Below are 25,687 nucleotides of genomic sequence, written 5' to 3'. Positions count from 1 at the left end.
CATCTACGTGCACCCATCCGTGGGACTCCACTATCCTAGAGGATGAAGCATTGGGCAGGAAATCTTTATTGAAAAGATGCTTAAACAGAAAATTAAATTTTCAACTGAGAAAAGCATTTTTCCTGATAAATGGCTGTTGTTTTCCACAGCAAATTCTAATTTTACCATTAGATTTTTTCTGGCCAAAAAATAGCTGATCATGATGCATCCATGCAGGATACAGGAGAAAGGGGCTATTAGAAAGGGAAAGGCATACTCAGCCTGCCCGTGTTTTGTATGTCTGTGCTGCGTGACTGACCTCTACCTCCAGTGCAGACTGCTGGGAGGCAGCATTTCTCATTTGGAAATTTCTAGGGAAAACAAAATTGAATTTTTTACTACAAGGAACTACTTTTCAGCCAATTATATAAATAAGTCACGTGAGGCAGTCCGTCCTTTTGAGAGGACTATGACAATTTTGCAGTTTTCCTAGATTCCATACATCAGTGCCACTGAATCAGACACCAGGAATCAGGCGATGGGCAACTTCGGCAAACTGAGTTTTAACTAGCAACCTTTCCCATTTCCAGAAATGCATCCACCTATGAAGTTTCATCCTCTCAGTCCATCAGCTCACCTCAGCGTTCGAAACGAGTGAAGGAGAACACGCCTCCCCGCTGTGCCATGGTGCACAACAGCCCTGCCTGCAGCACCTCCGTCACGTGCGGCTGGAGCGATGTGGCCACCAGCACCACGCGGGAGCGGCAGCGACAGACGATAATCATTCCCGACACCCCTAGCCCCGCTGTGAGTGTCATCACTATCAGCAGCGACACAGATGAAGAAGAGGAGCAGAAGCACGCACCCACCAGGTGAGCAGCAGCTCTCTGCTCTTCTCTGTGTGCGGGAGAGAGAGTCAGAGGGAAAGAAGTGCTGGAGCATGCCAGGAGAGTGTCCCTGGAGCTACAGTAGGGTCTCAGCACCCAGGTCATCTTTCATTTAAGAGGAGGTGTGTTGGAGGGGCTAAAATACTAGCTGAGGACTCCACAGACTTAGGTGATGTTCCCTACCATGTTGTACATTTGCTGTGTGACCTTGGGAAGTGTAGTAGTCTCTCGGTGCCATAGCCTCTCCTCTCTAAGAGGAAATAATAGTTCTCCTTACCTCACAGGACTGTTGAAAGGAGACTTTAAAGATCCTGTGGTGATTAGCATCTTTAAGTTAGAAAGCTGTTTAAAAGGAAGGCAAAAAGAAGGGCTTGGAAGGAAGGTAGCTGAAAACTGCCTTTTCTCTTTTTGAGTGATCCAGGCATCTATAAATACTATTAAATGATACCTTCCATGTGTGCTCTTTACCCTAAAAAGGTCCTGAAAAACAATTAGTGGCTGTGTCAAAGGGTTGCTCAGTTAAGATTGTTGCCAAAACATCCTTCAGCTATTGTAAAAAGTGGCAGAAACTGGTTGTGTTTTGACTGACTCTGCAGAGAGGTGTAGATGAGGCTATAAAGACTGTGGTGGCTGAGTTTTCTACTCAGAGAATTAACTCACCCAAGTGAACAGTGTAGCCCTGAACTGCTGCCACTGCTGATCATCTGCTGTGGATGAGAGAGGACTTAATTTTCCAGGACTGTTTTTTCAGCACCTTTCATCACATGCAGGCACTCTAGGTTACCCATCTGATGCCAGTCACAAGACATCACTCTGCTTCGTAAGTTGTGGAGAAGTAGCCTTGCAAATAGCTGAATAATTACATTATCTTTATGTTGGTAACTGAGCTAGGAATTTTATTTAACCTTATCCCTCCAGTATTGTTGAGAGAGAATTGTTTTTATTTATTTAGGATGTGCTCCATGGCAGATTCTCCTTTAATCACTGCAAATATCTATCTGTATCTCTGCATCTCTGCACTGCAGTGATAAATGGAGCACTGCAAATGTGCACAGAACAAGTGAGATTTCTTTTGGCCTCAAGGAGCTAAAAATCTGTAAAGAGAAGATACGATTCAGGCACTCAGGGCTGCAATTTTAACCTGCCTCCTTATAGCCACCACTGGTTCCCATTCCCCTTCTCCCTGTCAGTGGACTCCACTGGGCAGCAAGAGCTCTGTGCCTCTCAAATTCAGGCTTGCCATGAATCCAGTGTTTATTGTGGAGAATTGATCACAAGATAGCATAACATATTTCACTTTAAAAAACCGCAAACCATACCATACTCCTTAGTTTGGTAGTGAGAAGAAAGCATGTTTCCAGAACGAATTGAACGAAGGTCAGAATGGAAGTCAGGTGAACTATAAATAAGGAGCCTCTTCCAGGGCTCTTAGAGGAAAGGAGGGGCAAGATGAAAGAGATGCTGAAAACTAAGGTGAGGTGGGGCAGCATGAAGAGAGCAGGTGTCTCAAGGGTCACGGTTGCTATTTGCAAGCACGTTTACCTATGGTGCTGATCCCAGGCTTTGGGAAATTACATGCAAATACTTATGCTTACTGTCTGGATACCATCTTGGGTTCAGGGCAGGGTGGAGGGAAGAGCTCGAATCCCGCAGTCACTTCAGCTAATGTTTGTCTCCTCTGCTTTGCTGCCATCTGACCAGTTTCTTCACTCGGCACCTCTCCAAGGAGCCAGACAGAACAAAGTTCTGGAAAGTGTCTGGAAATCAAGTTGGGAGTTTGGGATATTTAAATACTCAGGCAAGGTCTGCCAAGGGGTTAGGAAAGTAGTCCCAGGAGCCAGAGTTACATAAACGAACTGGTTTTGATATGACTAAAGCATATTCAGGACATGTTCCTGCCTGGGATCAGATCCCTGGCTACTTTTTGTATCCATATGGCATATCTATACAGAGTGCCAGGGTGCCAGCATTCCTTGAAGGCCAAAGCTTAAGAGCTAGATTTAATTTCTGAGCCATGTAGAGACATTTTGCATGGACACAGGCTGTTGTCGGGCACCTTTTGAAATTCCAAAGTGAGTTAAATTGCCTGTGCAGATGTAACCAGAGCAAGTGGAGAATTAGAGGCAGAGATACAGATGGAAAGCGGCATGTCCAGAATGAGAATTTTTGGTTAAAGTCTCTGGAAGAGTGAAATCAACTTGCTCAGTGCCTTTTGACCTGGGCAGATCTAAGACCAGATTCTCAGCTGGACTAAGAGTGTAGCTTCCAGTCAAGGAAGCTTTATCAGCATTTAATGCCAATGAACTTTGCCCGGCCAAAGTTGAGGTCTTTCTCGTTGAAAGCACGTCATATTTAGGAAATTACCTCCAAGTTTTCTCACTCACCTTTTTTTTTTTTTGCCCCAGGAAAAATGGGAGTGACAGTGAAGCATGTGCTTTAATGTAATCAGTGCCCAAAGGTTCAGGATCTGAGTCAAAAACAAAACTGTGTGAAGAATGCATTGTCTCACCCGTGTTTATGCAAATATTACCCTATTGGGCAATAGCTGTGGTGTGGGGTGAAAAATAAGGAACTACTTGAAATGTGCTATTAGTCACATCCGAACAATATTAGCTTTTTCTAGATTAGACTACAAAGTCATATGGCACTTGATAGATCAAAGTTAATTGCCTGATCCCATCTTATTGATAGCAGTGGTATCTCTGTATTAACTTCATCGACATTCGATCAGCTCCTGATTTTGCTACATTGAATTTCCTTCTTTTATTTCCTATGGGGTTAGAAATTTCTCTTTGGCCCATGAGACTAAAAATGTTTATTTTATTGATTGCTCAGCACAGAGAGATTAGAGCTACCTGTGGTTGTGAGAAGTAGTAGATCCTTCGACGATGTAAGAGTTCATAAGACTCAGTTTAAGAAGGACTGGTAATGCTGATAAAATATGATACTGCTGATGCAGTAAAGGAGCCCTACAGCTTGGATTTACTCCAACAGAAAAGCTTCTCTGTAATACCAGAGCAGCAGAGAGAGCCTTTGTTGTACAGGGGATGCAGATTTTTTATTGGCAAAAGAAAAATCTCAAGAATTTGGTGCGATATGGGCAGAATTTTCTTCTTCTTAATGAAGAGCTCAGTTGTTCAAGTAGGATGCTTAATGAAATACCAGCCAACCAAGTGGGCAGGCCAGCACATTGCTCGTTCTTTCTTCTTAAAACCAGTAGTTATCTGAAATGTTGGGCTCCTGTTGGTAAAGGTGCTGGGGAGGTGGCGCGAGGTGTGCTCTGGAGGACGTGATCGATGGAGCCTTGTCAAAGGGGGCCATCTACTGGGCCCCAGCTCCAGCCTGGGGCAAAATCACTGAGGAGGGAGCTCAGGTACAGCCCAGCAGCGACTGTCCTCAGGGAAATGGTCAGAGATTTTCAGGAGGCAAATTCCTAATTGAAAAAGTCAGTTTGTCAAAACCCAAGGGTACATTTTGCAGGCTGCTTTGAGATTTTTCTGGCAGTATCCCAAACACACTGAAATCTGGGGAAACTGCAAAAAGTTTTGACTTCCATAAAAGGAGGAGAAAGTGCTAGGAGATTAAATAATTAACGGGAAGATGCTCTTTTCTGGTTTAATAGAGGGGTTTGGGGGTTTTTCTTTCAAAATGTAAGCAAATAATATGAAAAAATGAAATTCCCAAAATAAAAAGGGAACATTTTTACTGAATGAAATAGTTTTTTCCTGGGTTTTGATGCCTGCAAAGTTTTGCTTAAGATATTTTGTCCTGTAGAACAGTAGGAAAAAAAAAGGCATATAAAAAGCATTATATGAACAGGAATGATTTTTTTTTCACCCTGTTTATTTATCACCAGTGAATTTCTAGACTCTCAATTCAGCATCCTTTACAAAGAGACTTTATAGGCCAAAGAACCATTTACTGCAGTGCTGTAAGATAATACCCTGACTGTTATTTATTCTGGAAAGGAGAATTTAGGTCTAACCATTACCAGTAAAGGACTGAAGAGAGTAACAACAGAGAGTAGACTTGATATTTTTTATATAAATTTATTCCTTTTAAGTTGCTTTACTTGCTCTTGCGAGAAAGTTAAGCAGACAGACAGACTAACCGACAGTGCAACTGCAGCTGCAGTAGTCAGAGCACATATTCAGCAATTAGTAGGGTTAAGTACTCCCCGGTATAGCTTCACATGGCGCAGTGGTTTAAATGTAAATCCTCCCTTGATTAAATATTTCTGAAGCTTAGAAATGGAGAAAAATAAAGTGGCAACTCAAACACAGAGCAGAGAGGCACAAGTGCACCCTGGAATTAGCTGGGAGCTAGGGAGAGCATACATGGTCCTGCAGCAGGGATGCGCCAGTGGTGCAGTGAGGGGGATTTCCACATCCTGCCAAGGGACACATCACAGAGTGTGGCAGGAGGAAGGGGTGGAAGGAAAGGCAGTGGAGGTGGCTGTCGTGACATCCCTAGATGACTTCCCATCCAAGCAATGAGTGCAGCAGCCAAGGAGAACATGACTTTCTTGAAGTCATGAATTCTTGAAGTTCTTGAAGCAGTACAATGATAGCCTTGAGGTGGGTGATTTTGCAGATGCTTCCACTCCAAAGAGCAGAAGAGCTCCTCACTTCCCCACTGCCTGCTCTGGTATCTTAAATAACACCTCTCCAGCTTGATTTTCTATGGGATCCTTACAGTAATCACTGTCTTCCTCGGCAAGAAAGACTGACCGCAGCTCTTGTGTCAGCATACTGAGTAACTATCTCATTGGCCATCTTCACTGGCACAAAATTCTTGCAGGGTTTGGAGTTTTTTCCTTTTCTCTTAAGATTAAACTATACAGTGTATATTGTATATTAAACTATACAGTATATGAGTCTCTGTGTGAGTCTCACCTTTATAACGGAGTTTAAGCTGGTGTAAACTGTCACCTTATTCATGTCATAGTGCAATGGTGGTGGAGCCTGCTTCAGAGGACTTTAATTCCCCTTATGCGCAGGAATTGCTGACAAGCACAAACCAGGTGTTTTTGCCAAGTTGCTGGTGTTCAAGTGTGAGGGTCAAAATACCATTTGTGATTCTCTTTTGACATTTAGCCTGTTGTGGCTATGTTATGCTGTGCATAGTAATGCACTGACTTTGCATAGCAGTATGTTGACTAACCACAGCCATTTGGTGAAAAGATTGCTGCCTTCCATTTCCAGAAGGCACACCGACATGCAGCTAATACTTAAAATAACAGAGATAGGCAGTAGCCCTCTCAGCAAACCTTCAGCAGCAGGACCTTTACAACCTGCTAAGCAATTCAGTATATATGACTTAAATAGCTACAGCACATGCTGTATGACCTAATAAAGTGGCCTCAGTGTAGTACTTGATAATTATTTCTTGCCATCACAAATTCACAAAGAAGGTGAGAGCAGATTAACAGGTTGGGATGGAGGTTGAGCTGAAGAGAGAGGGGCATGTTCTCAACGCTGAGCTATGCATGGCATAAGATTTCAACATGAAGAGAGTGACTGCAGTTGTAGTATGAGTTTTTGTTGGCTGACGCTACACTTTCCTAGAATAGGTGGATTATTCTGAAGCAGCAAACTGAAAAGGTTGCATGTTCTGAAGTTTCCAGATGCCTGGAACAGAATTTTTGTGATGTGATGTAAAGCTAACCTGCCATGGTGTGTATGTGCACCAGTTCAAAGGCACAGTTGTGCAATGGCTGCTTTCTTCCTCTAGACTAGAAGGCCCAGACCTTGAGAGCTAAAGCCTCTGTTGCTGTAGTGTCAGCCACAGTGAAAGGTTTGTATTACTTCGGGTGAACCACATGCTGAAGAATTGCCCCACTAGACACCATCTCATTTTTCTGGGATTCTGAGTGTAACTTGGGATAATCGGGGAAAAAAGATTCTCTTCATGCAATGCTGTCACATATCAAGCTTTTGGGCTGGGCCTTCAGCAGGTAGAAATCATCTCAGGTTGCATTGTTACAACAGCTGCTGTTCCTGCCCTTGTCCTTGGCTATTTACGTGGTTTCGACATTGTTTTAACACCTAATTGAGCATCTTCTTTTCCTTAATTTCCTCTCAATTTTCATTCTGAACATTCCATTAACACTCTCTCAGGTGACCACCTTAGTTTCTTGCCCATTGCCTGTGCACAAACAACTTCTCTTTCCTCTATAAGACTTTTCCTTGAGGTCTTTCCTTGCTGTGGGGAATAGGGACCCCCATCCACCTCTGCTGTGCCCTCATGAGGGTGGCATATGTTAGAGAGCTGTCTCCAAGACCTGCTTCTGCATGTTCAAAGGCATGGTCATGCTCCCTGTCTGCATGATGAACAGACATGAATTGTTTTGTGTCCAAGTTTGAGAACAAGCTCTTCAGGACCAGGTGGGAATGGGCTACCACTCATAAACTAATAATAAACTTACAAAGCAATGCATGTTTCTCCAGCTGCTGTTCTGACAGGGAGGATGCAGGTCCAGCCAGTAAGAGTTAAAAAGCCTTCCCGGCTTTTCAGGAAGGCTTTTACTGCTTGTCAGTCTGTGTACATGGATTTGATGCCACTTCAGTAATCTCCCCCCTCCCTCCTCTAGAGAATTAAAATACACCTACCCACATAATGCAGGCAGGGCATGCAAGCTGACCAGGATCACATGGCGACTTTCAACACTACTAAATCACGTATGCTGCTGCTTCTGTGCTTGCAGGAGGGAAAGCAGTTACCAGGCTTGGAGTGAGCTTAATAGGAAGGGGGCAAGACTTTAATAGTATTTTTCCATGTAAGCACAAACAACCCCAAAAGCTGCAGCTGAGTTACAGGAATACAGTAAGCTTGCTGAGTAGGCAAGTGCTGCGTCAACAGGTAAAAGCTCTCAGACCTGATAGTTTGTGAGCAGGGAAGGTGATACATCCGCGGGGACCTCACACAGGTAACTCCTCACACAGGTAACAGGTGGGGAGAGCAGCTGAGTCCTCAGAGGGAGCTGGAAGGAGGACAGTTGCTGGCTAGCAAGAAGGCTTTGAGAAAGGGGAGTGCTGGCTCTTCTAGGTTGTATTTTCAAAAGCCTCCTTTTCAGCTTAACATGTATCTTCAAGCCAGTGAACCAACTGATTTGCAGCATGACTTGGACCTTTGATGCTTTCGAAATTCCCACCCTTAATCTCCAGGGCAGGCTATGGTACAGCAGGTGCCAAGCTCTGGGTGTGTGTGAATAGTCCCAACTGATTTGTCTGCGTGCTCTTAACATCAGCCGCAGTTGTTACCTTTCCTAAAGACAAAAATCCAGCTGCTTTCAATGGGGCTTCTCATGCGCTTGAAATGAGGCAGCATGCTGAATTGAGAGGCTAATCACTTGGTCCCTAATCCTGCAAACATTTAACCATGTGCCTTAGCTCTGTTACTGGAATAGTCCAGCTGACTTTGGTGGATGACATAAAGCAGTAGTGCTGAGCACTTGCTTAAGGCCTGGCAGGACCACAGCTCTGGTCCTTTTCAGTTTCCCATCCATGAAATGAATTCAGTATCCTGCTGCAGTCTCTTTCTCTAGAAAGGTTTGGGGTTTGGGATCACTTTTGGTTGTTTACCCAAACAGATCTACTTGATTTTCTTGTTGTAACCAGCTATAACACTTTGAAGGAGAAGGCTCCTGATGGCCCCTGCTTTGACAAGCCCTCAATCAAATTGGTGAAAAATATGCCTATTCTAAAACAACAAAAAGCACAGATTACACCAAAAAATACCCTTCCAGTTCTACAGCTCAGCCTTCCTATGGCAAGTGTCAGCCAAGAAGAAATGTTTCCAGTTCAGCAGCTCAGCCACTTATGTAAGGAAGGGACTGTAAAAGAATAGCTAGACCTTATCAGTTGTCAGAAAACTCTTTAGTGACTTGATTTTTCTTTATAAAGTGTAATAACTGTCAGAGGTAGAGAATATATATCTCTTCCCAACTGGCAGCCAAGGGTAGCTGCAAAGGGCAAGCAGAGTGGATACTCATAAATATGTGATTACAGGCATTTCTACTGAAGGAGAGAGGAATATTGATGCAATATTTGTCATTTTTATTGGCTTAATATTCTTCTTTTGTAGCACCATATCCAAACTGCTATATCTTTCTTCACACATAGTAGGTGTCCATCTTTCCATTTCTAATCCAGTGCTCTCCAGCTCCTAGTGGAAAGCCAGAATATGAGGGTTTGCTGTCGTACACCTTCTCCATAGAAAAGATCACTGTCCTGGCAACGGTTGCTTTCACATTCCAGACTGCTATAGAATAACTTCCCCTTCTTGTCTATCATCTGCCCCTTTTCAAGTGTCAATGCTTTAGGATAGCAGGGGCCTCTCAAGACGTATTTTTCACTGTGCATAGAACAACATGTTCTTGTGTCCTCTTCGGAGCACACCAGGATCTTGTGATGATAGCCCAGGGAAAGTCTGTGTGATGGTAACTTGTTTGTGAATGCAGCACCCAAGTCATTCTTTAATGGAGGAGATGATAGCTTTTCAATTACAAGTCTTGGGAGTGAGGTGGTGAGTTGCAGTTTATGAATGCTGATGGAGAGACTTTGGGATGGACAAATTGAAGGGAACCCACCAGTGCTGCTTCAGCACTGTGAGAAGTAAGGCAAACAACGTCCTTGGAAGGAAAACCGTTCTCAGTATCTTCTCTGCCTTTCCCTGGGTAAGAAGCAATGCTGAGATGAGGGAACAAACTGCTCCCTCACGGAGTAAGACTGGATTAATCAGCCATTCCCTTGACTGGACCGGCCAGAGTGAGAGAATAGAGAGGACCCTCCATGGGAAAAGGATCTCTCTCTTTTTAAGGTGCACACTCAAGAAGTTAAGAGATGGATTCCTTTTTCTTCGTAGCATTCCTGTTCCTGTTGGGACTGTTTCCACCATTAAGCCTAATTACTTAGCTTTTTATGTGCTATCCATTTCTTTTCATCATTTTAAAAACTTCAGTTGCCATAACAACATAATGCAATCAGTGAAACATAGCAGCTATTTTCTGTAGTCAAGGTCTGTGCACTGTCAAGGATGTGAGCCATTTAAGCAAATCTTCACCATCCCCCTTCCTCCCTCCTTTTTCTCGCTCTCTCTTTTTCTCCCTAAACAAGCTCATAACAGGAAGGAGAAACCATCAGGAATAATTAGACACAATAGCAGAGCAAATCCCAATCGTACTCATGCAGTCTAGTCTAATGAACTTCTAGTGCTAATCTTAGAAGTGTTGATGTTCCTTTTTAATCACCTTTTTGATGTCATAGATAGATTAGCTGCAGCAGGACCTTGATAATCCACACCAGAGTCAGGAGACCCAGTGCCTATTCAGAGAAAGAAAAGAAAGCCAAAAGCATTACATACTTTGCTCATTTTTTCGTCTTTCGTTCCTCAGCTTCACACGCTTATTGTGAACGTGTGCCCATTGTACCATATTGGTAAATAGAATGGAGTGCATTTTGTAAATTCATGGGATTTAAGCATGAAAAGTCGTAGCATCTATTATTAAATCATTGCTGGAAGGCTGGGAGAAACCACCACGTTTTTGTGTGGGTGACGAGACTTGCAACAAAGCATAGTATAACTGCTGGGCTTCTACTGCACATGTATATAAAAAGCAGTCTGAAAATATATCTGGCAGTCTGGTTCAGTGCTATTCTAAGCAACGTGAATATAAGATCTATGCACAATGTCTTACTCACTCCTTGACCTCCACAAAGGCTTTCCTGGAATAGCAACGAGTGAGTTTTGAAATCTGGGATTTGGCTTAAGCACCCTGTCTCTGGCAGAGGACAGAAGGGTGTGCTGTGCCTTTATGGAACTAGTCTGCCACAGGCAGAGTCTTCTGGTGGCTTCCGAGTCAATGGTTGCCCATTCACTCTTCCCACTTGTGTGCTTGTGTTCCAGCACCTTGTCCAAGCAAAGGAAGAATGTCATCAGCTGTGTCACCGTGCATGACTCCCCCTACTCCGATTCCTCCAGCAACAACAGCCCTTACGCCGTGCAGCATCGCGCAGGGCAGAATAACGGGAACACCTACGACACCAAAGGGGTTCCAGAGACTCACTGCAGTGGGAACCCCCGAACGATCATCGTGCCACCACTGAAAACCCAGGCCAGTGAGGTGTTGGTAGAGTGCGATAGCCTGGCACCAGGTAAATTGCACCTCTTCCGTCAAGACAATTAGTAAGAAATAAATGATTTATCTTGGAAGAATCTCATTGTTCGGTTTCATTTTGTTTGTTTGTTTGTTTGTTTTGTTTTCCAAAGAAACCGTGCTCCTGCCCTTCTCTCAAGTGACACATCTGTTCTTGGGAGCCATATAGCATTATTTATATGCCCTGGTACACTCAGGAGTCACGGGGGCAAGTGTCAGTCCCAGTTACTTCTGTAGATACCCAAGAACAGAATGCAGCCTTTAGCTCAACATTTGACATGAAAGGCTCCCAAATGCAAGTGTGAACCTTTGCTGCCTTGCCTTTCCATAGGTTTACTTTAAAACGGGTAAGAGGTTGAAAGCACATGTTCATTTTCATCCAAACTTGTTGACGTTTCTGGGAAGAACATTTCTCAGGATCTTCATTATGGACCGATGAGGTTTGCTCCTCCTGAGCCTCTGCAATGCTAGATAGTACGAAGTGTTGAAAAGGGGCTTATGGTGGAAGTCTGGCCTGAAGCAATTGGCTTTGAGCTACTTGGCAGTCCTTTCTTTTGACACACTGCTGGTGAACACAAAGGCTCAGAGGGTGAGCTCCCCACTAGCTCCTTCTCCCTCCCTTCCTACTGACCATGAGGTCAGCCAAGCCAGGGCTTTTTTGTGCTTTCCTGGCTCTCCTTGGGATTTGTACCTGCATTGTACAGTTCTGCTGGCAGAAAAGTTTCTCGCACTTCTGCAGGATCTGTAAAGCCTTCTCCAGGCCCGGTTTGGGTACAGGTATCGGGTCTGCTTGTCTGCCTCTAGGATAACAGGCTGGCCATGTATATGAACCACTGCTGAGGTATTCTGTTAATTGAGAGAAACCGTTTTCTTATCCTGCTTCTGTTGTATGTCTCCTCCCAAAAGCCACTCTGGAGGAGAGATTCAGTGAGGAAAAAGGTAGGGTGAGCAATTACAGAATGTGATGTAAGCTACAAATGTGTTTCCTTTCCTGGCACAGTCACCACCAGTCACCACTCATCCTCCTACAAGTCCAAGTCCTCCAGCACCGTGACCTCCACCAGCGGTCACTCTTCAGGGAGCTCGTCTGGAGCCGTTGCCTATAGGCAGCAGCGACCAGGAGCACATTTCCAGCAGCAGCAGCCTCTTAATCTAAGTCAGGTAAGTCACCCGAGACCGATTTTGGTGGTGCATCATCCAGCTGTTACCTACCGCTCCTCCAGCATGGGCTGTCCCGTTCCAATCTAATGATAGTTGGGCCCCATCTTGATTGACTTGTTTCAGCTTCACTGCAGGCCTTGATCTTCCAGCTCAGGCAGCAGAGGTAGGGCAGATCCACCCCTGAGTGGGCTGGTGGTACTCTAACCGTGTGTTTTGAAGTCAGATGATCTAACAGAGTGAGTTGTAATACTCTTAAAAGAGAAGGTGCAGTAGCTCAGACACAAAGGAGTGAAGCAGGACTGTGTGGGAAGGACAGAATGAATTACCTATATTCTCAGGACTGAATATAGGTAACTGTGGGGACAATATCTTCCAAGTAAAAGAAGTGCATCAGCCCAGCTGCAGGGTTGGGAGAGGAGAAGTCCCCATCAGGTATGAAAAGGCAAAGCAGAGCCCCTATGCATATACATAACCTCATGTATTGAGTTTCACCCATCCCATGGTAAATCTGGGCTGAACGCCGGGCAAGTCCCTATAGTTGGCAGCATGCAGTTCTCAAGGTGTTTCCAGGAGCTAGTAAATAATGCCCTTCTCGTGTAGTGCACCTGGGGCTTCTCTCTTCCCTGAGGTGAGGTAATGAGAGTTGGGAAGTTTCGACACAGTTACCAGTGTCTGAAGAGGAGAAAGTCTGGAGAGTGCAGGGGACAGTGCTGGCTTGCATCCAGAGCTGGATGTAAGCAGAACTGGGGTTCTTTTAAAAAAATGATAATTTGGGGGGAAGAATGCTCCCCCTCCTCCTCAAAATGTAGTTGAAATGTTAAAATGTAAACAAACCTGAAATAAAAGTAAGTGAAAATGGAGGAAGTGGGCAAGATGCAGTTTCCAAGAGTGGGGGGGGAGTGTGGCTGCTGCATTTCAGACCACAATGACAGTGCAGGGATTGCTTACAAAGAGGATGAGAGGGCTTGGAAGAATATAATTAAGTAACAGGGAGCATTGCTCTTCTTGCCTTCTAATTCCTACTTTATTGGTTATTTAATACTCTGACTATAAATGACTGAGAAAACTCCTTGACATTATTGTGCAATGCAATAAAAAACCCCAACTTAGAAAATCCCTGAAGAAGTACATTGCTGCTGTCCCACTGCAAGAAGTTGCCTGTGCTCAAGTAATTATGGCTGATTACATGAAGGCTGCAGGATCTGATCAAGCTGAGGGTTTTGTCTTTAAAGTAGTTATTTTTACTAACTGAGGAAATGATAACTGCGAAGACCTAAACTGAGCAGAAATAAATTGCCCCTTCCAGGCACAGCTAGGCAACTTCATTCCCCTGAGCTATCGGTGCACCATGTTTCTTCAGCAGAGTTCACTAACAAAAGCCGTGTGTGCGTGACTGGACTTGTGGAAGATGTTCTTAGGAGCTGGGCATCCAAGGCTGGGTCTTTGTGGTAGCTGTGGCTCAAACTGGGTGACTCTGTTGTCCTTTTGGGGGCCATTTAGGTGAATGTATGAAACCACAGTCTTCCTAGGCTTGGGAGGGACTCTTTGTTGTCACCCGTTTCCAAGAGCAGACTGTGGTGATGCTGTGGGTGTCAGGAGGAGCACAGGGGACTTCCCTGGTGTTGTAGGGAGGCTCCGAGGCACCACTGAGGTGGTGAAGAGCCATCTCCTGTGTTGTAACCACTTATCACTGTTGCTGTCTTTATCCAGGCCCAGCAGCACATCACGACCGATCGCACAGGGAGTCACCGGAGACAGCAAGCCTACATCACTCCAACAATAGCTCAGGCCCCGTACTCTTTCCCGCACAACAGTCCCAGCCACGGTACAGTTCATCCTCACCTGGCCGCGGCTGCCGCTGCTCACCTGCCCACCCAGCCCCACCTCTACACATACACGGCCCCCGCCGCCCTGGGCTCCACGGGCACCGTCGCGCACTTGGTGGCCTCGCAAGGGTCTGCGCGGCACGCCGTGCAGCACACCACCTACCCTGCCAGCATCGTCCACCAGGTCCCCGTCAGCATGGGCCCGCGGGTGCTGCCCTCACCCACCATCCACCCGAGCCAGTACCAGGCTCAGTTTGCCCATCAGACCTATATCAGTGCTTCTCCAGCCTCCACAGTCTACACTGGATACCCACTGAGCCCCACCAAGGTCAACCAGTACCCTTACATCTAAACACTGGAATAAGGAGCGAGAGACGCGCCCATCCCCGGGGGAGTGAGGCGGCCGCTTTTGTACTGAAGAACAGGACAAACTAACAATACAGTGGGAGGCTCGCGCGAAACTTGAACGAAGGAGACTTTGAGGAAGAAGCGAAAAAGAGGAAAGAAGGGGGAGAACCAATTCTACACTTTTTATTTAAAAAAAGAAAAAAAAAGAAAATGGAAAAAAAAGAACAGAAAAAAAAATATAAAACAAACCACAAAAACCAACCATTCTGCACCAAACTAGAGAGAGAGAGAAGCAGAAGGACCCTCCCGCGGGTCCTGTCTTTTGAAGAACTTCACCAACAGACTTTTACAGGTTATTTTCATCCAATAGTGAGCTACATTTAGAAATTTGTTGTCCAGAACACCTAAAATGAAATCCATTAGGTTTTTAATCCAGTAGGTATATGGATTAGGGATTTATCCAGCATTTCAAAGGGTTTATACCCCATCTTTGCAGTGCTCTTTGTATCTCAAGGCATACATAAAGTTTGGGGTTTTTTTCCTGGAAATAGAAAGTGGGTTAGGGAGGCTGAGGGAGGAGAAGAAAATGTTGTCCCAGTGCTGTAAATTCGGATCTAGCACTGCAGCTCTCAAACACACTTGAGCAAAAGAGGCCGTGCAGCACTGGTTGAGAGCAGAAGCAATGGGGATGTTTCTCCCTTTCCTTGAACACACTGGATAAATCCCTGAGAAATGCTGTTCTTAAACAGATCTCTAATAATGTATGTTGGATTTCAGTTGCGTTTCATTTTGTTTTATTTGGAATTTTTCCTTTTCGGTCCCTAGCCATTTTAGTATAGGAGGAGACATTTTAGCTACCCCCCATCCCCCCCACCCCGGTAGAATGTAGCACTATACAGGTCATAAGCCCTTTTTACTCTTTTGTGTTGAACTTCAATGATACCAATAGACTATTCCTCAATGTGATTGCACAAAGAAAAGTGATATAACATAGGCATGTAACAAATGTGATTGTCCAGGTATGTAGTGTGTGTGTGTGCGTGCGTGTGTGTGCGTGCAGATGCTGCCTTCTCTCTGTGGTGTGTTCCTCGGCACAGCCATTACAACTGTCACAGTCTTAGTTTTACATCATTCCCTCGTAGTGCCTTACCGAACTACAGACGCGGTTTAAGGGTTTACTTCCACTGGTACTCCTAGAAACTGACTGAGGCTAGTCGGAATTTACTCTCAGCTCTTCTTTGCTTTTTTTATTTTGGGTTGTTATTGCTGATTTTCTTCTTCTGCTGGTGGTGGTGTTGGGTTTTTTTCTCCCATGTCATCAATCTTAGCTCATTTGGTGAGGTGTTGGGGAGGCTCATCAGGGTTAGAAGTGCATATAGCTGGGTCTTTTGTTGAGCACTGGATGGGCTGGAAGTGACCGGGTCGGTTATGAGACCCAGGGTGACTCCCAGAAGGTCTGGGGATTCGCTTGTGGACTGGTCTGGTTTTATCCTGTTGAAATAGCAGGTTTCCTCCCCAGAAATTGCATTCTTCTTCTGCCGTTTGCCAACGTTCTCGGCGGAGTTGTCAGGTTGTCCCAGTTGTGTGTCTGAAATGGGAACAGAACTTTAGCCCGTGAAAGGGGGAAACACTAGTTGTTGCCAACATCTCTCACTACGTCTGCCGATGGGAGAGGGTCAGGAAAGGACTGGAGCCCCAAAGCAAACATGAGAAAATCCAGCTGAGAGAGTCAAACTCAGGTTTCTTAAGTGAAAAGAATATTGTAATACATCGGGCCTTACCCACTGTAACGTAGCTGTGACACTGCGTGCTTCCCCTCCTGCTTTCTCGCCTATTGCCCAACAGATTGTCTGCAGCAGCAGCAGAGTGATCCTGGAACCGGAGTGCACGGTAGTCCTGTGGGTCCTCCATGCTTAGAACGCTATGTGGTTGTCTTGTTTTCCAACCATGTCTAAAGAGAGCCTTTCCCACAGTTGGGTTCCATGCAGAGGGGAGTTTCGCTGGTGCATCAGTACTTGGAAGTGTCTCTAGAGTACCCAGGCCTGTGGATGGCCTGGGGAGGAAGGAGAGAAGAGAGTTTGATAGAACGTTTCTGTGAAGGCTGAAGTCTATGTGGCTGCTCAGTTCCACTCTACGTTTCCCTGTAACTAGAGCAGGAAGTATTCAGGTGTTTTCACAAGATGCTGGAAACCAGCAGGTTCCTCAGCCCAGTGACGAGGGCTGGGTTCCCTGGGTGGCAGTGAGGAAGGAGGCTTTCTCAGGTGGGAAAAGCTGACAGAAAGGCAAGTGTATTGTCTTGTGGTAAGTGCTTGGCTGGCCTGGAAGAAGAAGGGATCCCGCTATGCTTAGGCTGTTCAACAAGGCTGTTGTCTTCTGGCAAACCACCAAATACCCTCCCTGGTTGCCAGCTCTGGTTCCTGGGCTACCCTTGCACAGTTTTCTTCTCCTGCCTGTCTTTCATTCTAGCTCAATATACTGTAGATGAGGATGCGATCTCCCAGCAGCCTACGCACCTTACCCCCCCTTCCTTTGGAAACACAACACATCCTCTTTTGTCTGAGGCAGGACAATAAAGCCCTGCTCACTGTTGCATTCCTCTCCCGACAGCTTGGGAGCGAGAGCATCATGCTGCTTGTGTCATGAAAAGGAAAGATGTTATTTTATTGTATGGTTGTTACAATTATGATTATTATTTTATTATTATTATATTTTACTCTGGGTTTTAATTGCACACGCATTCCTTAATCTTTGTGGTTTAGGTTTTTTCTCTTTCAGTATTGTTGTTATTGCTGTTAATTTTATTTCTCTTCATCAGTGGCATTGGAAGGGTTGCTGTGTTTGTGAAAACTGCAGGGGAAGGGGAAACGACATTGTCCCAAGGATGAGAACTCTGCCACTAACTTAGGGGAAATGGGGTGGTTACAGCCTTGAGGGACAGGAGTTATCCTTCAGGTCACATCTGTATTTTGAGAATAAGTCCAGAAACTGTCATTCATAAGCCAAAACTAAACAGCAGCTAACATAATGATCTGTCAGGAGAGCTGGATCAAAGGCAAGTAAGAACCTTGGTGCCCTAGGATCCAGCTCACCGTCAGTTTGTCAATGGGACGTTTGTATGAGATCAAGGCTTATTTGTGCTCTAGGCCATGATCACTGGGCCCTTTCCATGAACCCAAGGCCATGCTACGCACATAAGGGTTTGGTTTTCCCAAAGGAGAAAGCAGATAGATGGCTCTCCAGAAACAGGGCTATCAGAGGAGCCAAGGCAGAGGTGTGAGTGTGGTTCTCAGTCCCATCACTGGATAAAGGACACTGGTGCTCATGTGGATGGCATTAGCTGGATAAAGCATGGCCACAGACAAGGCAGGGTTCCTCACCTGCTCTTCCACTCTCACTGCAGAATATTCAGGTGTCCACGGGGCCAGGATGCTTAATTTGCTTTTTGGGGTTTGTTGGGTTGGTTTTTTTTTATGTAGATTTTCCTTTCTTTTATAATTATTTGTAGTGGAATTTTATGGAGCTATTCTAGTTGCTAGAGTTTAGGTGTTTATGTTTTCATTTGCATCGCCTGCTCTGTTAGAATGGGGGGAAGCAGTGACTGAATTTAAATTCCATTAAAAAATAGGATAGGACTTCAGCAGAGACTTAATCATGCACTTGAGTGCTTTGCGAAAGAACAGACTTAAACCCTTCAAGTTAATTACTTGTTTATGCGCTCCTCTGGCCTAGGACCGATGAAGCATGGAAGGTTGCAATCTCAATCGCAGTAATGTTTTACTTGTATTAATTGCATTTTCCCTGCATACCCATCTGACCTGCTCTCCCATGGGGGGCTCAAATCTGATTTTGGGGGGGAGTTGACAGTAAAGCTGTTAAAACAGCACAGGCTGGCAGTGAGAAGGGGCACGGTGCGTGTTAGAGGAACCCTCTTTCCCATTGGGAGGAGCCCAATTTCCCATCCTGGAGCTGTTGATCTTTCAGCTGTAGGTGGTCAGATGATGATGATGGGCCACAGTGATTGCGAGGGGTGCACAGCACAGCCACTAAATCGTTTTGATGGTGCTACACGGCATGAGAGCTGTGTTTTCTGGTGGGTATGGGGGAGCTGAGCAACACCTCCTCCCTCACACCTGCCTGAAGGCGTAGCGTGGAAAAGGTGGTATGGTTAGTCATGGGGGAAACATTTTCAGGTCAACAGCAATCAAAAGCTTTGCGTGCTGCTGGTGCCACCTACATAATAACAGCCAGCTTGTTGTGCTTGAAATGAGATTGGCATGGTTGGGTTGGTGTTCTTTGTGTGCATGGGGTAAACAGCATGGGAACTTGAGAGTGGAGGCGAGTGTTTAGATACTGGAAGTTTTATGGGCAGCTGAGGGCTGGCACAGTGAAAAGGCAGTCCCTTTCCCCATCAACTTGTCTTGCTTCCCATTCTTATGCGGGAGGCAGAATGAAGTGGGGGCATTACCTCTCCACAGAGGTGGATGTTCAAAGTCCTGCTGTGAAACCAGACTGCGGGAGAGAGGGGAGAGAATCACTAACATGAGCAGAATGGAAAACCCAAAGGGAAGCACTTTTCACTACAGACTGGGCCAAATCCAGTCATTTGAGACAGCACATGCAATTGCATCTTCCTCAGCAGAGTTGTACCTGCTTGCACCCAACAAATAGGGCCTTGACAGGTTTTTTTTTCTCTCTTTCTCTCTCACTTTCTCTAGTAGTTTTGTTGTAATACATAAAACATTCCAGGAAAGGGATGCTTCTGTCTGTGACATTTTTCCTTGTTTATACTCTGAAGGGATTATGTCTTGTAGTTTGGTTTGAAGGCAATTCCATTAGCAAACTTAAAGGGCAATAAACCTGTTTTTTTCTTTAACCAAAGATACTTTTTGAGAGAGAGAGAGAAAGAGACCCACACACACTCCAGAAATGAAATGAAAATCATGACCACCAGGCAATGGGGATACACTGTGGAACTCCATCTTTCCTTTCTCTTCTTTTTCTTTCTCAAGTTTCTGTCATCATTTCGAGTAGCTAGCTTGACAAGCAGAGAAATTCACACTAAATATTGCTGCTATCCTAAAATTTAGGGGGATGTTGAAAACTTTATTCTTCTCATTATTGTTCACATTAATTAAAGTGTTTCAGTGGCAACAATGCAGTGTGGAAATGGTGAGCTGCGTAGTGGGGATAAGCTTCTGGATGCTCTGCATGCTTCTGTAGTGTCTCCTTTGCTGGATTTGGGATGCTGGTTTTGTTCCGTGGGTCGGACCCAAACAGTGCTGCCATGGTCAGGCCAGGCACAGCTGGGCAAGGATGTTGGACTTGGGTGTGTGTTCTTCCATGGCTTGGCAATCAGCCCATCAGAGGTCTGCAGTGCTACTCGTGGACCAAGTCCTGGATACCTGTACACAAGGTCTGCAGAAGTAATCTTTGTTGAGGATAGGCAACGCAGAAGGGAAAGATGTGGAATGACTTCCCCCTTCCTGCTGACAGCTGTCCCTGCTGTGGTCTCATTTGCTGTGGGAGCTTCAAAGCAGTTCATCTGTGGTCCTGGGCACTCATCCATGTCACCCGCCCCATCCCCGCATCTTGCCGGCGCTCCTGTGAGGAGGGCCTATGTCCAAAGCATGTAGAGTCCCCGGCTTACTTCTTGTGGCCAGCTTCTGTGCCTACAAATCACTCTGCTTCCTCTGTACTTGGGGAGGAAAAGCTGGGTCTGCGCTGCTGGGGTTCTCCCACTGCTGTACTCCAGCAAAGCTGCCTCTCACGGCAGTGAGAGTTTCACCCTGTGCTGCAGATACAGAGCAAGGTACGCTGTTGTACAGCAGTGCTCAAAGCCATGCTGGCAGTCCTGTTGTAAATGGCTGTGTGCAGGCTCCTTGCTGGAGTAATGCATTGGACAGAAGGCACTGGGCTCTCTGGGCTGGTCCCCATCCCCATGGTCCCTCCTTCCCTCCACCCGGGAACACCACTACCTGCAAGAGACACCGTGATGCCACCGCGCTCACCAGCCACTGCAGGCACGCAGTCAGACCCACCACAGGGGCAGCCCTTTGAAGGAAGCGCTGGCAGCGTGCAGAGGAGCACTGCTAACCCAGGGCTCCATGCTGAAAGTGTCTGTTTCCCCCCGTGACAAGCAGAGTTGCTGGGACTGACCCAGGAGTGGTAGTTACCTGTGAGGAGCTGCTGATGCAGGTGGAGGTGTGAGAACCGGACTGGAGGTGACCTGCGCTGCGCTCTGTGCATGTCAAATGTTTTCAGTTGGAGGACATGGTTTATAGCATTTGTATGTGTCAAGAGTGAAATTCGAATGGCAGATTGGCTTGGTTCTTCAGAAGTCTTACGAAGCATACTAGGAGGCTTTGCGTTCGGCATTTATGGTTTGAAACTCCTGTTTCTCATTTACGGGTTAGCTTTGTCCTTCCAGTTTTAGCAGTGCTGCTATAACAGACTATTCATGTGTGTTTGAAGATAAAGTTTTTGTTTTTAATCTTTTGCTTATCATAGTTAAGCTAAGAAAGGCAATACTAAAGGTATATTTTTTTCCAAAAATGATATTTTTTACTGCACTGATAAATATTGTGACATCTCTGTTCTTAACTCTTTCGCTGTGAGGGGAACTGTGTGCAGATTCACACAAACCTTGTAAATACTTGCGTGTACTTCTGACAGCCAGGGATTACTTTTTTCCCCTTCCTCTCCTTTCTTTCTTTTCTTTCCTTTCCCTCTTTTCCTTTCTTTCTTTTCTTTCTTTTCTTTCCTTTCTTAACTTTTTGTCTTTCTTTCTCTTCTTTCTCTTCTTCCTCTTCTTCTTTCTCTGTTTTGAAACAAGGTTTCCTCTTTGAAACAGAAAGCAATGGGGCAACAATGCTCAGAGCAAAAGCAAAGCTTATCCCACTTTCAGAACATAGCCAAGGAGTTTTTGCAGTGCTGGCATAGAGTTAATATTTAATGCCAACGTGTTTTGATTTTATTATTGCTTTTTCAGCAAACTGTTTGGAAAGGAATAAGACAGATAGAAAAGCTTCGGTCTGGGATTCTGATCAGAAATGATACCCATCTATTTTATGGCACCTCTGGTTTTCCTTTTGTTTCCTTTTCCTTTAAAAAGAAATTAAAACTGGCTTGTTGCAGGCTTGCTGGCCTGAGCTCTAGGCTGGTCGGCAGCTGTCCTGGGGTTGCCTGGTGCTCCGGGACTGCCGGCTCCTTTGGAAGCAAACCCACTGATCAGGATTCTGGATTCTGATTGCTCCAAAAGGTATCCCGCAGCACTGCGGGATACCTTCGGTTTTTTAAAGAGAAGGATTTAGATACACTTATATTACGCAAACTGTGACCTAATGGCAATAATTACCTCAAATGTGGGCATTCATCCTGGTTTTAGCCTTTTTGAAAACATGTAGCCAGCTTGAACTTTGATTCAAAGACTCTGAACTCCGTAGGGGCGGAATAGCGATAAATGCCCACCCTGGTCATTGTTGCTTGAGTGAATTCTGAAGACAGTGAATCTTTAAAAAGAAAAGAAAAAAAAAAAGAAATTAAACCAAGGAATAGATTACTCTTTTATGTATTTTAATCAATTGTGATGTTAAAATGCACATGTAAGTATATATGTTTATAGCTACTGTAAAATGCTTTGGCCTTCTAGAAGATATTTAATGAGTCACATTTTAAACCAATATGAACTGAATAATAGACTGTGGCTACTTAAACAGTTTTCTGGCTACATTTTATAGTTATTACAGTGTTTTATAGTTTACATTTAAACTGGTACTTTTTAAGGGAAATCTTGTGTTTGTAAGTGACACCTTCAAAAACTCAATACAGCTGCCTCTTTTTAATTTCGCCCGTTAAAAATGAAAAAGTACAAGTGTGTCTTTAATATGTATATTCTGTTCTGAGATATAACATAGTGTTGGAAAGCCAGTCCAGAGATCAAACATAATCCACTGTATTTCCAAAGTCTGGTCAAAAAAACACTCCACCCACTTTGAAGATTTAGTCCAACAGATAAGCTACTTGTTTGTTCACTTCTTTTAATAGCATGGTTTATCGGGCTCCTTGGGTTGAAGCAGGGAGCACGATGCTAAATTCACTGTTCTATGTAGGATCCTCATCTGGATGAAGATACCCACATCAGGAGAATGAAGGATATTCAAAGGAAGGATTATGTTGTACTGTTGAGAAATCATTAGCCAAACAATTAATTCCTGAGTTAGTGAATGCCTGTTTTTATTTGGGGGGGTAGGGGTGTTGTGTGTGCGTGTGTGTCTGTGTGCGTGTGTGTGACAGCCACTCAGAGGCAATGCTGTAATTTGGCTTTCATGTGTTCACCACTTTCTTACAAGCAATGCTTACCACCACAGAAATGTTTTGAACCAGTAAACGAAATACAAAGTTCACTGACCATCTCCTTGTCAACTCTGTTTTCTCAGCCCATGGCAGTTCCCGTCAGTGCTGTTTCCCTGCTGCTGTTACCGTGTACTTTGCATTTTGATATATCACATTCCCCCCTCCTCAGTCTCACTTAGCTGTCTAGTTTTGTCTGTTGTGTTCTTTCACTTGGGTAATCAATGAACATGGTATAAGTGTCTGCTGGGCAAAATGGTACTCTGAGGTCATGGAAGTACAGGAATTGGCATTCAAAATACGTATATGTACGTCTGAAGAACCGAGCTTCAGTCATGGAGCTCAGGTACTCTCGGGAGGGCTCCTTATGTGTTTCCATCATGCCTGACGGGGCTGTATCAGCCAGCCTAGAGCAGAGGTAGTGAAAAGGGGCGATGGGCGATGCTTTGCAGTTGGGTGCCTGTGCTGCTCCCAGTACAATCAGGGGCGGCGGGGCCGGGGGAGTGCAGCCTGCCTCCTCCTCTCAGCACCATTCCGGGGCTGCCGTGCCCACCTCGTCACCCCCATTACCAAAGCGATAACGTATCATACGGCAAGCCAGGACTGTCAGCAGGACTCGGGCCAGCTGGAAAATGTCCACCCTTTCTCACTGTGCACTGCCACCCAACCCACAGGCTCTGCTGCCCCCAGCGCCTGCCTGGCCTTCTGTTCTCATGGGGGGCGTCAGACCCACAGATACCAGCACACTCACATGAAGGAGCCATAGAGCCTTGTTGAATACCTTGGCTTGCAGTTCGTTAGGCAAGAAGGGGTTTCTGACACTGGCAACGCACATCCCGTAGGATCTGGATGGTTACATATAGCACCTCTGCCCTCAGCAAGGAAATAAAGCGCTTCTGCAATGCTTCCACCTCACGTGGTTACGTACAACACTTCTGGCTTTTCTCCCCCCTCCAACCCTTTTGTGTTTGATTTTTTAATTTTCTTTTATTTGTTTTTTTGCTCTGTATTCTTCTCAAAATGAAACTTCCACAGATATTCCAGGGCACAACTATTTCAGGTGTAAAAAAGGATCTCCTCATCCCATGTTTCACCAACAGAGCAATCGAGGCATTTTGGGTACCAGATTCTACTTGGGCAGAACCAGAATGTAGCCTGTATCTTTCATACCAAATCAAATTTCTGAAAGGAGAGGAAGTGTCATTAATAGCTTTATTAAAGGAGTGTGTGTGAGAGAGAGAGGGAGTAAGAGAGGGAGCAAGAAAGAGAGAAGAAAGAGGGGTATCTCGGAAGGTGGAGAGTCTAGACTTTGGGTAGATAAAACGAACCAACGGGTGAAACATTTTTCTTGTGAGCTGTAAAATCCTTTTAAAGCCAGGAGGGGGGAAGCGGAGGGAATGTTTTATGCCTTTTGACTGCCCACAAGCCCAGCGTACTCTGGATGGAAAGTGGAAGTTAATCTACACTGCACCAAAATTACTAAGGGGAAGTTGGGGGAGGGCTGTGAAAAGCTGCCACAATCACAAGGGAGAAGATGCCCCTGCCCCAGCTCTGGACCTCAAGCGGGTCTTTCTCTACAGCATCATCTCAGCCCAGTAACCCCACGAAAGCCCTGAGCCGTTGTGTTCCTTCACTGTACGGTTTCTGTAATAAGAGTGTTAATCCATGTTAATCTTTGTGAAAATTATTGTGTGCAACAGTATTTTCTTGTGTACTGCTTTTTTCCTATGTGAATTGTCCCTTTCTCTTTTCCTTTTGGTTTTGTTTTGGGTTTTTTTCCTTCCTTTTTTCCTTTTTTTTTTTTCTTTTGGTAATACGTCTTTCTTCTTTTGAAAGAAAAAAACAAAAACAAACTGATGTGTTGTAGACCTATATGTAACCTATTCCTTAGTCTCATATTATAGGTATGTTATAAGAATGGATATTTTACTTGGCTTTAGAATGTTTTACAAGAAAACTAATTCTTAACCAATCAAGTTCTTGCTACTAAAAAAAAAAAAATGCTTGTGTTTTTCATCATGACGTTGTGTGCTTCTAATTAATAATCATTTTCGTTGTAGAAAAATGGAGTGAATTTATATTAGTCTTGGAAACTAATAATAGCATTGTAAATTTATGAGATGATTTTAACAGAAAATACATTATAGAAGAATATAGTTATTTTAATTGTAATATTACTAACTGTAGGGTGAGAAAGGAGGTCCCGTTGTGGTGAACTATGTTATAGCTTGTTATTCACGGTTTCTTTTTGATCATTTTTTCGGTCTCTGAGGTGAAACGAGTTATTAATCAGAATTTGTCAACTCACATATGCATATTGTATATGTGTAGAAATGTAATCACACTTTGTCTTGGAATTACATTAAACTGTTTTAAGTCACTGCAAAGTTTGTGTGTCTGCGTGTCTTCTCGCTAGATGAAGCTTGGTCTGAACATCTGGTTAGTTTTCAGTTAGTCTTATTTAATCTCCTCACTCTATTGGAAAAAGAGCACTAATAGTATCATTAATAATAAATGTTTTCCCTTTAGATGTTTAGTTTTGTGAGATGTATTTCTTTCCCAGGGCAGAAAAGCATCTGCATTCAGATGTCCAGTTCTGGGCTTCACTGAAGCACAGGAGGCTGCTCAGAGCTGCCACATTCAGCTCCATCAGGAGCTCTCTGCTGTGTCTGGCTGTGCTGGCTTCAAGCGTGGGGATCAGCTGCAAATACCAGTCTGGTTGTCCTTTTCTTTATGCCTGAGCCCTCATTTCATTTGCTCCCTTTCCTTTCTTCCTTTAATAGATGTTAAAATGCTTAAACCACCACCTATTGCCAGTAACGGAACCTGCCTTTTGGGCTGTGCCTGACTTTTACCATGAGGTTTGCTTGGAAGCAAACTGGAGGAGTGTCTGTAAAGGGTCCCCTGTTATGCCATGGAAGAGGCAAATGGCTCCTCAGCAACTCCTCTCAACAGAGGGAGAGTAAGACCTACCTGGTTTT

General features: G+C 44.8%; 1 protein-coding gene across 3 annotated transcripts in view; it reads left to right on the top strand.

Moving 5' to 3' along the window:
• The window catches only part of HIPK2 (homeodomain interacting protein kinase 2), a 140,316-nt gene extending 115,223 nt beyond the window's left edge, over positions 1–25,093 (top strand). For 2 of the 3 annotated variants that reach the window (XM_030478699.1, XM_030478698.1), the window contains exons 12-15: positions 570–851; positions 10,773–11,020; positions 12,023–12,183; positions 13,894–25,093. In XM_030478699.1, the coding sequence (XP_030334559.1) occupies positions 570–851; positions 10,773–11,020; positions 12,023–12,183; positions 13,894–14,361 (1,159 nt within the window). In that variant the 3' untranslated portion in view covers positions 14,362–25,093. Of the gene's footprint in view, positions 1–569; positions 852–10,772; positions 11,082–12,022; positions 12,184–13,893 lie in introns of those variants that run through there. The other variant, XM_030478701.1, reaches the window with a different exon arrangement.
• Positions 25,094–25,687: the final 594 nt, after the last annotated feature.

Source organism: Strigops habroptila, chromosome 3 (genome assembly GCF_004027225.2).
Source record: "Strigops habroptila isolate Jane chromosome 3, bStrHab1.2.pri, whole genome shotgun sequence".
Lineage (NCBI taxonomy): Eukaryota > Metazoa > Chordata > Aves > Psittaciformes > Psittacidae > Strigops > Strigops habroptila.
Note: the sequence above shows the minus strand (reverse complement) of the source record. Positions and strands in the feature narration are given on the sequence as shown.